Below are 14,132 nucleotides of genomic sequence, written 5' to 3' on the forward strand. Positions count from 1 at the left end.
GGTTCTAGATCTGTAAGGCACGTTACAGGCTTCAGCCTGGAATGGAGGAAGGGAAGAGAGTGTGTAAATTAAGGGACCTACCTCTTTATCTTCTATATAGTTTTTGCATAATAATGGAATTATTTTAATGCTTGCCTGAGCAATTCAAACAGTCTGAGATAATTGACAGAAACAATATGAGGTAATTGTTCAGTGATTAACTGCTAACTAATTAATTTGGCTACAAGTATATATCCCAAGAATATACAGTTAGGAAGGGAAAAGGGATAGAAAAAGCACAGGTATAATAAAACACAGCCATGGAAAAAGCAAGTTTAGTGTTAGACAAACTTAAGTTCTAACATGTCATTTATTACCCTAGTGACATTAAGTGAATTAATTAACTTCTTGGAGCTTTAGAATCCTCATTGATAAAGTGACGATCATAATGCCCATCTTTAGAATATGTCAATAACCTGTAGCTATTCATAATAAAAATAAATAGAGCAAGGAAAAGCAGCATCAATAAAAATAGCAAAATTAAGTTTTTCCATTCATGTAACCCAACCGGAGAAGAGAAATAAAAAAATATATTAAAATCAGCCTTCAGTGTTTTCTTTTCTTTTCTTTTAAATGTTTATTTATTTTTGAGAGAGAGAGAAAACATGAGTGGGGAAGGGGCAGGGAGAGAGATGGAGACACAGAATCCGAAGCAGCCTCCAGGCTCTGAGCTGTCAGCACAGAGCGCCTACGTAGGGCTCGAACTCACAAACCGTGAGATCATGACCTGAGCCAAAACTGGATGCTTAACTGACTGAGCCACCCAGGTGCCCCAGCCATTGGTGTTTTCCACATGACTTGTAAATCACAAGAGTCATAAAGGTCACCAACCCTCTGCTTGTCTGGTTTTCCTGAGCTGGCATTTTTCTTAAACCCAGGTGGCTTGATTCCCCACTACTGTTTTCCTCCTTAAGGTGGAGACAGTTATTCTCTTGATGTATGACAAGTTATCAGTTTGGTTTTAGTTTAGTTCAGTTTTTTGTTTGTTTGGTTTGATTGGGTGATCTCATCTTTCTAAGCAAGGGAGATGTGGTTCATCTGCCCCCTCCTCCTTGCTCCCCTCCCCCCTACTTTTCTCTATTCCCCAACCAAGGAAGAAAGCCACTTGGGTAGCCATGTCTGCCCAGAGCCCACCTTGCCCTAAAACAGGCCGTTCTTGGTCCAGCCATCACATACAGTTATCACATCTGCGCCATGTTCTCCACTATCAGCTTCATTTGTATTAAGAGGATAGCACTTCCCTCTGCTTACTATTGGGTCCTACTTTATCTTGTTTTTCAAACTCACATGGGGAGGAGGGCTATTATTTCTAGCCACTCCAAATCACCTATAAGGAGGTTTCACACTTAAAATATTTCTGGTAAAATATTAAAACCTTGAAAAAAAATCTTTTAATATTTCTGTGGATCCAATTACCCACCCTTTATCTATATATACCTATTCAGCTATGATAGATAGTTAGTCCTCTTAATGGAAGAAGCATGATTTCCATGGAAGCAGACTATTAAAGGTGCTTGCATTAAAGGAGACCTGATCCAATCCAGCGTTCACCATCGATGGTGGAGTACAGGTCCGTGCCCTGGGAAGGCTGATTGTTACTTACTGGAACTCTGAGAGCATATGTAAAAGCAATATGTTAAGTGATGTATCCTGTGAGTAGCTTTGATTTTAATTTTGCAGCTTAAAAAATGTTTATCGTGTATTTATTGTTTTGCAGACCAACTCCACAGGTTGATTGGAACAAAATAGGTGGTGATCTACCCAAAGGAAGAGAAACAAAAGAAAATTATGGCAAGACTTTGAAGATAGAGAACGTTTCCTACCGGGACAGAGGGAATTATCGCTGCACAGCCAACAATTTCTTAGGATCAACCTCTCATGATTTTCATGTTGTAGTAGAAGGTACTTTCCCCATATTGATTTATTTTTCTTCTATTAAAGAAAAAAAAAGGTGAACCTATAATTCCAAAGCATATATGTTAAAACAGGTAAGCTGTTTAAACTTTTGTTTTTAGAGTGGGTATTGAACTATATTATACTTCAGTTAACCAGATTTGACATTTAACCTGCAAAACCTTGTAAAAGGGACAAATGGAAAGAAAAGACCTCATGTTAGGTATTAAACACACCTGACTTTCACACAATTTTTATTATATATATGACACTGCATAATATTAAATCATAGAAGAAGTAAGCATTACAAAGACAAATTATTTTGAGGAGCTTGGAAAAAAGCTTAGAGTTTGTTTCCCAGTCCTGTGGTTAACTTGCTGTCTCTTTAATCAATTTACTTTGACTTTCTGTACCTTAGTTTCTTCCTCAAAAAAAAAGAGGGTATCAGGCAAATTGTGTTAGTTCTTTCCTAGATAAGGTTGTTTTTTTGTTTTGTTTTGTTTTGTTTTTTTGGTCCATATCTTGGGTTCACATGATATTCAATATGCTACTTATGGGGATGGAGTAGACTGAGTGCTGTAAATACTAATTTTCTATCAAAAGATGCAAGATACATATTATAGTAAACTTATCTCTGTAAACCCACACGTTTTGTTCAATAGAGGATTAGCTATTGTTGCTTGTATTCATAGAAATAAATAGACCATGATATCATCATTTAAAAAAGAGGGAAGCCACACAATGTGGATATTGGGGCTGTACCTGCCCTGCAAGTAAAGTTTATCTGGGCATCTTATGAATCTGATTGATGCACACTGATTTCTATGGGTCTAGTTACAGTGAGGTCTCCTATCTATGGTTTGGTTGACTGAATTGATCAAATTAATGGATTGATTACTGCATTTGTACTCATTTAGTGCTGTGAGGGCTTAACTAGTGAAAGGAATTGTCTCTTTCAGGGTCCCATTTAGTGAACTGATGCTCTAGGGTTTCCATTTATATTCCAATAAAGTTTACCTCTTAAACCTTCAATCTGTACAAGGAACATCTAAGTAAAAAGCTGTTTTAATGAATGGGAAAAAATGAAGACTTAGACACAGATTACATTTACAAGTAAATGTTAAGATAGATGTTTTGGTCTAGGTGCTGTTTGGAATAACACCATGTTTTTAAGACCTCACCCACAATGTATATGGTCAGTTCAGTTAAGAAGAATGGAAAACCAAAGATGAGAGTATCATTTTCCTTGATTCAACAAAAGCAAAACTGGTATAGGTGACATCTTAATATTATGCATAAATATCAACATTTGCCATCAGTGATATATTCTTCTGACCTGGAATTATTCACAAAGAAATTCAAAAAGGAAGATTTGAGAAGTTTATATATATTTTTATTCATCATTTGATGCTTCATTGTTTTTTTTTTTTTTCATTTGCTGCTTCTATATAAATCGGCTACACCATGCAGCAGGGATATTTTTCTGTAGCCCCCTACCCCTGCCCCAGTGTAAACACGTATATCTACGAACCAGACATGTCTAGTTGTTAGCTGCTCCTACTCCAAATTGCTGACTGTTAGAAATCCTTCCAGATGGCTGGAACATTGCTACGGTAGCTGAATATTTTAACAATCTGGCCACGGTTTTCTTGACTATAAGACTGAAGCTTTGAAAAGAATTGCAAGGGTTGCAAAAAAAAATAAAAACTCAAGGATGTAAACTTAATTACGCAGTTTAAAATGTTGACTCTAGGACTCCAAAGGAATACAGGTTTCCTGAACAAATTGTCCTCACTATTCATAAAACAGCTATTAGCACTATTGAGATGTAAATTATGTTTTTATTAGGAACATTTAATCTTTTCTCCTTAATGAGAAGCTACTAAGTGTGCCCTCAGTTGTATGTTTTAGGAGTTTCTTTTCACACATGCAAGTGAAAAGCAAACTGGGCTCAAGAAGTCATTTTTTCTTTTTTGTGTATATGTGTGAAACCAAGAAATACAACCTTCATTTATCATATGCGCAGATCAGCTTACTTTCATTCACTTGTCTTCTGCCTTCCTATATCTCCTTTCCCCTTTTTTGTCTCTTGTTTAGCAACTCAAATTGAATAACAAGAATTACCATATGATCACAAAGCAATGTAACCATGAATTTTGAAAATTGAGTCCATTCTGAAAACACCCATTTGTGCTTAAGTAAAAGCATGTATTGTTTTGTAGTCTCTGTAGATGTGATATTTCTTCTTTATTACTAAACATAGTCAAATTCTGTAATTTAAGTTACAACATCCTAAATATGAAGACCGTGTGCATTTTCAAATTGTCTAATCCAGGTAAATAAAAACAGCTAGGATGTCTTGATGAGGCACAGCTATCCTTTCTAGATATCTATGATACAAATAGTGCACATTCAATAAAAAGATAAACATTAAAATGACATCTAAGCATTCTAAGTCCAAAAAACAGAATATGACCACAATCACATTTCAACTGATTATTTATTTATTTATTTATTTATTTATTTATTTATTTATTTATTTATTTTAGTGTTTATTTGAGAGAGAAAGAGGCAGACGGACAGAGTGCAAGCTGGGGAGGAGCAGAGAGAGTGAGACAGAATCCAAAGCAGGCTCCAGGCTCTGAGCTGTCAGCACAGAGCCCAACGCAAGGCTCAAACTCATGAACTGTGGGATCATGACATGAGCCGATGTCAGACGCTTAACCCCCTGAGCCACCCAGGTGCCCTTCAACTGATTATTTAAAAATAAACTCCCACCAACTTGCACCATTCTCATGTTGTAAACTTTTGAACCATTTAAACTTTTGAATTTTGCTGTAATAGGAAAATATTTACATAGAATTACATACCCATAACTGTCTTGCATTTTAAAAAGCTATCATGAACTCGAGTGCAATTCAGACATTGATAAACTTAAGAGAGCCTCGTTTTCAAATGATCTATTTTTTCTAAAAAACTACAATTAAATCCAAGGTTGATAAACCTCACAATTTTGATTTAATAGAACATAGATATTTAGTAGGAATCTGTTACTAAGAAAATAGCCTCTGTGTTGTTTTATAGGTACCAAATTTCCTATTTTATTTCATTTTCCTTTCAGTGATAAATGTTTCTCATTAACTTGTTATATTCTAAATGCTTAGTCATTTGCATCTCACTTTTTAGCAACATAGGGAAATTATCATCTTTCTTTATATATAATTATGACAAAATGAGTAAAGTTGCAGCATAAGTTATTCTCATCATTTATCATGTATCTTTTAGGATAATGGATAAAAGAATGGGATTCACTGATGTTTTCTCTCAGGATTTTCCTTTTTATCTGTTTTTGGTTTTGTTTTGGTTTTTTTATTCCTTTCTCTTGAGTTTTTCTTCGTCTTCTTTCAACTAGATCTTACCCTTCAGGAATAGAGTTACGTGTTTGAAGCTTTGGCAAACATCTGTTTGTTCTCTGTCCCTGTGTGTCCCTAGACTCACTTTACTCACCAAAAATATCCTGATTCATAGCCAATGTCCTCGGGCTCACTCTACATTCTTTTGTGAACAAAGTAGCAACTAGCTAAATATGTTCAACCAAGACATGGCATGATGAGACTGAATTACTAGAAGTCAGTGATTCCCTCCTATCCAACATTTTCTTTCCTCCCTATGCCTTTTTCACTAGAGTCTTTGGGGATCAATCATTTCACTTCAACTTGTAATTATTCCACATGTGTCTGTTCTCCTTGTGCCAAGCAGAGGAGACACAAGGAAGGGTAAGGTTCCTCCATGGCTCTGTATTTATCTGAGAAACATAAAACAAATACCCGAGCACTTAAAAAGCTTATTCAAAAGAGCTAAAGTTTAGCAATGATTTCTAGTGAATATATAAAACGCCTTGGTATCACCCTCCAGTGGATAGATGTTGAAGGAACTTGGATTTGGGAGCACAAAATGAAAGTTAGTAAAGCAATTTGGACTTCGTTCCTATCAGTGGTCTGAGTTAGTAAAATAGCAATTAACTAGTAATAACATCACATTTTCCTTGGAGTCCCAGTGCTACTCAGTTTACAGGTTCACAGATCCACGAAGTGGCCAGAACACAGAGTGGGGCTTCTTTTGTTGGTGACTCTAAGCGAGTTAGATGGTATCTCTCAAGCTCAGTCCTTGGTCTGCAAGGAGGTAGAATCAGATAGGCTGATAACTTAAGCTTAATATGGATACCAGGGGTTAATGAAATTTGTAGGGTGAGAGTAGAGATAAAATCCGTATTTTATTATGCATGGGTATTTAGAGAAATGTCATCATTACATAATCTTCTTTATTTTATTATTTTTATGGAGATATCATTGATAACATTAATTTCAGGTGTACAACATAATGATTCGATATTTGTATATATTGCAAAATGATCACCAGGTTAAGTCTAGTTAACATCTATGGCCACACAGTAACAAATTTTTTTTTCTTTTCATGAGAACTTTTAAGATGACTCTCTTAGCAACTTTCAAATATGCAAACAGTATTATTGACTACAGTCAACATGCTGTATATTATATCCCTATGATTTATGTTTTTACATTTAGTTTTTGCTCTGAAAGCAATATTAGTTTACTGTTGTAAGCATGGAAATTTTCATGTTCGTGGAATTTTTTTCCCTCTAACTCAAATGTCTGATTTTATTGTGGTAATGTGAAAAGACAAAAAAATAACAATAACATAAAAATGTACATATACATACACCTCAGAGAATCATGTGCAGTTTATAATTTGGACTATTGCATTTTAACCTAAACGACTAAATATTTACAGATTATAGGTGATGAATACACATATTTAATTTAAGATTTAGTAACTAAGTCCACACCGTATGGAATAATTTCTAGGGCACGTCCCTTTCTCAGAGTTGAACTTGCACGGTTATTTGCATATTTTTGATTTGCTTGGTGAATTTATAGGCATTTTCTTTTGACACAATCCTTTTGTTTCCCCTTTACTTACACAAAATAAAGCAGTTTACATGACTTATTTTTTCATTTCACATATATGTATCTTTAAAAGAGTTTCCTTTTTGACTAAAAATGGAAATCCAAGAATGTCTTGGGGGAAATAACCAAGCAACACTTGATGGAAATTACTACCTGCAGGTGTTGTGCAATTTTCTCTGGAATCAAATTATCCAAACCATCCACACTTTAATCTAAATCTTTTATTCACTCCTGACATAGTAATATACTTAAGGTGACAAGATATGGCAGTAATATTTGCACTAAAGACAAATGTCTCATTCTGTACTGAAACACCACTTAGAATTATAATATTGGAGCAATAGAACATGCCAAGATGCAAGTAATTTAAATACATTTTTCCTCCATTGTTTTCAGGACAAAAAGCTAAATGCTGCTTTATGGCTTTCTTCTCCCTGTCTTACAAAAAATAATCTCTAGGAAAATAATGTTTCCACACTTCTAAGATAGATAATTAGATATCGGTATGGGTATACAAATGATACAAAGTCATTAAGAAATATTTAAAATAAATGCTGGACATTTCAATTTCATTTAAAAATTCTCCAGATACATTTATCGAATATCAGCCTTTTTAGACGCCTTGCTGCAGCTTGAAAATAAGCCGCAGCCAGCACTAAATAAACTTAACCATCTGCTTATCCCTCCTTCACTTTCTGTTAATGAGGTAGATACTTGTGATGCTGAACAAAGTGATTGTATACATGTTAATTTTATTATGCATGCTAAGAGTCCAAATTAGATTACGCACACACACCATGCATGCACGCATGCACACACCCTATAACTAAAAACAGTGTCCACCTTGCCTGACGGAACATTTACAAGAAAGAACTAGTGTGAAACACTTTATTGTGGCTGCCATCTGCTGGCACATTATAGAAACACAGGCATTAAAATTTTCGGACCTCCTGACATGGTTAAAGTCACTTATGATGTCTTCACTTTATTCCAGAGCCTCCTCGCTGGACAAAGAAACCTCAGAGTGGTGTGTATAGCACCGGGAGCAGTGGTATCTTGTTATGTGAGGCAGAAGGAGAGCCTGAGCCCACACTCAAGTGGAGAGTCAATGGCTCCCCGATTGACAGTAAGTGAAACACCAATTGTGATACAGTGCTGAAGGCTTGGTGTGCTCGGATGGTTGATAGGCAGACACCCTGGTTATGTGTAAGATGGGAGTTGGGAAGTGGCTGGACCATCTAGACAGATCCAGCCAGGAAGTTCAAAGTTGAATCTTTCCCAGCACTTTGATTTATGCTTAGATTTATGGAGAAGTGATAAATAACATTTGTACTTGTTGGGTCATTATATTAACTCTATATAAAAATTAGGTTAAAAAGATAAAGCAGCTGATTGAGAAAAAGGAGAAAAGCCCATTCCTTTGCTTTTCCCTGAGAAGAAATTGGTGCAGCGACCTAGTGGTTGAGAACATGGGTTGAAAGTCAGAATTGCCCTTAGACCCAAGCAACAGTGACCCCGGCTTTGGGTTCTGCTCTTCACAAGGACCTGGTCTGGCCATCCTTTGGTCATGCCTGCTGTCATTATTTGAGAATTTCACAGGCCAAAGAGAACTGTAAACATGCCCCCTACCCCTGGCTCCCTGCATGTTCTTGACTGAGCTCCATTTGTACCCAAGATCAGAAAAATCCCTGTCTAGTCAGCTCTCAGCCATCCCAAATGGGCTGGGCATGGAAAGGCAGGGATGCACAAGGGCTGAAGCCTGATTCTCCCTACTCTACCATGTTCCAGCAAAGAACTCTGAGAAGTCCAAAAATCCTCAGTTTGAACCTAGAGCTCTTATCATTTTGAATGTCTTTGTCAAAATAGGACAGAACAAATCTTATTTGTCAACTGACTAGTTTAATCTTGAGCATTTCTGTTATTGAGACATATATATATGGCTTTCATAAGTTTCTTTTGTCCTGGACTGTTCATACCAAGTGTAGACATCTGGTGGTTCAGAGACCTGGGGTCCCATCTAGGCTGTGCACCTTCCCAGGTATATGATCTTGAGTTGTTTACTGAACGTCCCAAAGGTTTAGTTTTGTTGTTGTTGTTGTTTTTTCACAGCACAACAGAGCTAATGATAGTTGGTTGTGATGGAAAGAAGTCATTGTGGTCAACCACCTAGGATAATCGTTTATCTGTGCAACATTATGATAGTTTATAAACTCTGGGGCCAGAATGCCTGTGTTTGCATCTAGGCTCTACTATTTACTAGTTGTGTGATTGGGCCTATGACTGACACTCTTAAAATCTGCTTCCGGGGCGCCTGGGTGGCGCAGTCGGTTAAGCATCCGACTTCAGCCAGGTCGCGATCTCGCGGTCCGGGAGTTCGAGCCCCGCGTCGGGCTCTGGGCTGATGGCTCAGAGCCTGGAGCCTGTTTCCGATTCTGTGTCTCCCTCTCTCTCTGCCCCTCCCCCGTTCATGCTCTGTCTCTCTCTGTCCCCAAAATAAATAAACGTTGAAAAAAAAAATTAAAAAAAAAATCTGCTTCCTCATCAGTAAAATGGGCACGAAAATTGTACCAACTCATGGATTGTTATGTGGATTAAAGGAAAGAACATGCAGAAAATGCTCACGACAGGGACATTCCTAAAGTATTCTTTACTTTTATTGTTGTTACATACCACACACTCAGGAAACCTTAGCCCTCTTTATTGAAATCCTCAAATTTGAGATTTTTTACCCTCATCTCTTTAGAGAGCAGACTAACAAATGAAAGATAAGGCTTCAGGTAGATCAGAGGGAAATGAGATCAATTGTTGTTTATAAAGAATGGTAAGGATGCTAAAATAAGGAATGCAGATTCTCTGAAACATAAAATCATAAAATTATATATCTGAATGGCACTCGGCTGTTTATGAAGGACATTCATATATTGCTTTGAATCCCCAAATGAACATTTTTAATGGAGGTACGATTATTCATATTTAACAGATCAATTCGTTCATTCAGTAATTTTTATTGAATGCCTTCTTTGTGCCAGAACTGACCGGCCTTATTGCTGGGACGGTAGCAGTGAATAAAATGAACAGTTCCTTTTCCTGTGGACCTGACATTCTAGTGGGGAGAGTCAATTCATAGACACATAAGCACATAAATCTGTGTTGTAGTGTGATAAATAAAAAATAGCTGACTAAGGGATGGGTGTAATACAAGTTCAGGACCGAGAGTGGCTCTTTTATTTTAAGATAATACTAGGAAGCCTCCCGTGGTAATTTACCTGAAAAAAAGAAGAACTGAAAGAGTTTAGGGGGCATCCATGTGTGGGAAAGCTTCCAGTGTAGAGAGGTCAGTGAGGGCAAAGACCCTCAGGTATGTTTGGAGTGTTGATGGGAAGCCAGGAGTCCAACGTGGCTGGAGCTGAGCTAGTGGGCAGTGTTCAGACGCAAGATCAATCGGCAGATGCAGGGGCCACGTCATACATAAAGGGGAAAGCTCACCTGGGGACTTGCAATTCTAGTGTAAATAATATGGGCAGCACTTTGAGGATTTTGAGCAGAAGAATGATCTAATCTATTAACAAAGGGCTTTTCTGTCTCTGAATTGAAAATCAGCTGTACGACTACTCCAGCTAGAAGCTGCCTGGAAGACACTGGAACCTAGGGCTAGGTTGATAGTGGTAATGGTTAGGTTCTGGATGTATTCCCAAAGAAGAGTCAATAGGTTTGTTCACGGATGAGGAGATCAAGGCTGAAAATAAACTTAGACAAGACAGCACAGCTGAATAATGGCAGTGATAGAAAACAAAGCCACATCCTTGGAGTTCAAGCTCAGTGTTCCTTCCACAGCTGTCGACCATAGCTCCCCTTGCTCCCCTGCAAATGGGTTATAGCCATTCATTGGTTGGGATGCTCAGTAACAGTGGGATAACTGAATGATCTGAAGTCTCTCTGAGCTTATAATTCTAGCAATTCCATATCCTTTATATGTAGTATTTCAAAATTACACAAAAATGATTACTCTTGGAGTGCCTGAGTGGCTCAGTTGGTTATGTGTCAGACTCTTGGTTTTGGCTCAGGTCATGATATCACCGTTTCCTGAGTTCAAAGCCCCGGGTCAGGCTCTGTGCTGGCAGCCTGGAGCCTGCTTGGGATTCTCTCTGGATTCCCCCTCTCTTTCTGTCCCATCCCCACTCCTGCTGTCTCTCTCAAAATAAATAAATAATCATTAAAAAAGTGATTACTTTTATTGATAACAGGCTTAACCTTTTTCAAATGCTTTGCATCCAATATTTGTGAGCCTCCTAATAAGCCCTGCAGAAGATATATATTTTTTTTAATTCTCTCGTTTGCACATGTGGCAACCGAGGCTCAAGGAGGTCACATTACTTAATTGAGGACACAACCCCAGTAAATTTATAGGTTTTTAAAAATTTTTTAATGTTTTTATTTGTTTTTGAGAGAGCGAGCGAGCATGAGTGGGGGAGAGGCAGAGAGAGAGGGAGGCACAGAATCTGAAGCAGGCTCCAGGCTCTGAGCTGTTAGTTAGTGCAGAGCCCAACATGGGGCTCTAACTCACAAAAGCAAGTTCATGACCTGAGCCGAAGTCGGACACTTAACCGACTGAGCCACCCAGGTGCCCCAACCCCAGTAAAATTAGAGCTAAACGTGGAACCCAGAAATGATTAAGTCTCAGAGCTGAAGTTGCTCCCAGTGTATTGCATTATCGCTCACTGAGCTGACCAAAGACAACTTATGGCACACCTAGTGTGTTTTGCTTGATACTGATAGAGAACTGGCTTTCTTGAATCCTGGGAGCTCCTGTTAGCCTTGGCCTGTATGCAGCAGCACGCTGCAGCTTCTGGTACCTATCCCAGAGGATGGCACGAAGCCATGCTCAGCTGTTACTCATCTCAAACCTGAGGCTCTGGTTTCATTTCTTCTTTTTGTAAGGCTGTGTTTGATTCAGGGTTTACCCATGGGAAGATGGTATAAGGAATCTAAAGAGAGTGATGGGGTTAGCTCTGACAGTTGTAGAGCTGGGCATCAGGTATAGGAATGCGGAATCGGTTCAGAGACTCAGTCCTTTGCAGCCTTGAAGAACTTCAGAGAGCTCCTCTTCCTGACAGTTCTCAAGAGGGAAACGACTCTGCAGGATTGTATCGATTTTCTACTGTTGCTGTACAAATTATCACTAATTTAGTGACTTAAAATAGTATACTTGTATTAGTTTACAATTCCGCAGGTTAGAAGTCCAACTAAGCCTCACTAGGCTGAAATAAAGTTGTCAGCCATGGTGTGTTCCTTTCTGGAGGAACTAGGAGAGAATCCCTTTCCTTGTCTTTTCCAGCTCCTAGAGAGAGCCCACATTCCTTGGCACATGACTCTCCATTTTCAAAGTCAGCATCATTGCATATCTGACCACTCTTTGATAGGCATCTCCATTTGTCTGGCCATGGCCAGGGAAGGCTCTCTGATATTAAGGAGCCTTGTAATTACATTGGCCCCACTTGGATAATCCGGGATAATCCCTCCATCTCAAGGTCCTTAACCTTAATTACCTCTGCAAAGTCGCTTTTACCATGTAAGGTTAAATATTTTTTTACTGATAGAGATTAGAATGTGGGTATCTGTTGGGGGCTACAATTCTGCCTACCACAGGGACCTTCTAGGAATAAAATGCCACCCAACATAAATGGCTTTCAGTCATTTCGGGAAATATTTCCCGACTGCCTCCTCCGTGATAGCTGCTTTTCAGGCACTGAGAACACAGTGCATAATGCACAGTCAGAGTCCTGCTTATGTGGAGTCATAGTCAAGTGTAAAAACATATTCATTTCTGACTATCAGGAAAAAATGTATAAGGAAAGTCTTCTATTTTAATAAACAATATTCAACATTTTCTACAAACCAAAACTTAGTATAGTCACTATTTTATATAATAGAGACACAATAAGAAAAAAAAATTAGGTTTATGGGTAATCTTGTCATGTCATTTAAAGTAAAAAAATTTAACATCTGTGTCCCTCACTTGACATTCCTAGGTAATATGTTTCCTTTACACTGCTTGTTTGTAGTGTCATAGTGGAGCAATGAGATCTGGCATGTGGCCAAATGCTGTAGGAGGTGGCATTCACTTGTCCAGACTCCAGTCCCTTCTTCCACAGTGGCCATATTAGTGCTGACCCCGAAGGTTCTGAGCAGAGTTAAGGAGACAATGCATGTGTCACTTCCAACAGAGTTCTTTGGCCGTTTGTAAATCTACTAGAAATGTTAGATGTTCTTAACTCCCAAAGGAATTTCCAGAATTATGCCTGGATCAGGAGTGAGGTAGCATTTATTGCCAAAATATAGAAAATCTAGCCCCTGATCCCAAGAAGGCTTTAGTCTTACTGTGAAAAGGAAATATATAAGTTGTGTAGCCAAAGTGGTTGAATAGCAAAGCAAGACAACTGAAATGAACAGTACACACCAGAAAATTGCACAAGGGCAGAGAAGTCAAATAGAGGAATAAAAGTGTCAAAGGGGGAACACAGGAGCCAATGTTGGTGGGTTGGGGAGATCACTCTGTGTTGATTCATGTGATTTGTGCGGGGCAGTATTAGGACCTAAATTTACAAGAGTGAGTAAGGTCTAGTTATAGTGGGACTTGAACGACAAATGGAAAATCTGAAATTTTATTTATGGGTATGGATATGGAGAGGCAATGAGCTTGAGATCAACAAATATTTTAGCAATAAATATTAATTTGAAGGAAGATTGAAATTGGAGAAGGGTCAGGGGAAAAAAAACATGGTTGATGGTAAGAAATTCTAAAAATTGGCTTCAGTGAACTATTATTCACCCTAAACTCGCCTTAAAATATAAATACTGTGTGACACATTTAATAATTGGTGTATAAATATTTTATATCACATTTTTTATCATACTGACATTCTTTAATCTCTTGCAGAAAATCCATTTGCTGGTGATGTTGTCTCCCCCACGGAAATCAGTTTTACCAACCTACAACCAAATCATACTGCTGTGTACCAGTGCGAAGCCTCAAATGTCCATGGAACTATCCTTGCCAATGCCAATATTGATGTTGTAGGTAAGTAACAGTCTGGGAGCAGACTGTTTACTTTCTAAAGGAAGATGTTCAAGGTCATACACACAAGTGGACTGAATTCTCAACATATAAAACATGGGGAGAAACATCAAAGTACCTTTAATCTAGCGTGTGGG

The 14,132-nt window shown here is 38.1% G+C and overlaps 1 protein-coding gene across 5 annotated transcripts in view; it reads left to right on the top strand.

The window, feature by feature from the left end:
* CHL1 (cell adhesion molecule L1 like) overlaps positions 1-14,132 on the top strand; it is a 210,131-nt gene that overhangs the window by 158,241 nt on the left and 37,758 nt on the right. For all 5 annotated transcript variants that reach the window (XM_030307262.1, XM_030307255.1, XM_030307261.1 and 2 more), the window contains 3 exons: positions 1,757-1,941; positions 7,915-8,046; positions 13,858-13,998. In XM_030307262.1, coding sequence (XP_030163122.1) covers positions 1,757-1,941; positions 7,915-8,046; positions 13,858-13,998 — 458 coding nt within the window. The remainder of the gene's footprint in view (positions 1-1,756; positions 1,942-7,914; positions 8,047-13,857; positions 13,999-14,132) is intronic.

Source organism: Lynx canadensis, chromosome A2, assembly GCF_007474595.2.
Source record: "Lynx canadensis isolate LIC74 chromosome A2, mLynCan4.pri.v2, whole genome shotgun sequence".
In the NCBI taxonomy this organism is placed as follows: Eukaryota; Metazoa; Chordata; class Mammalia; order Carnivora; family Felidae; genus Lynx; species Lynx canadensis.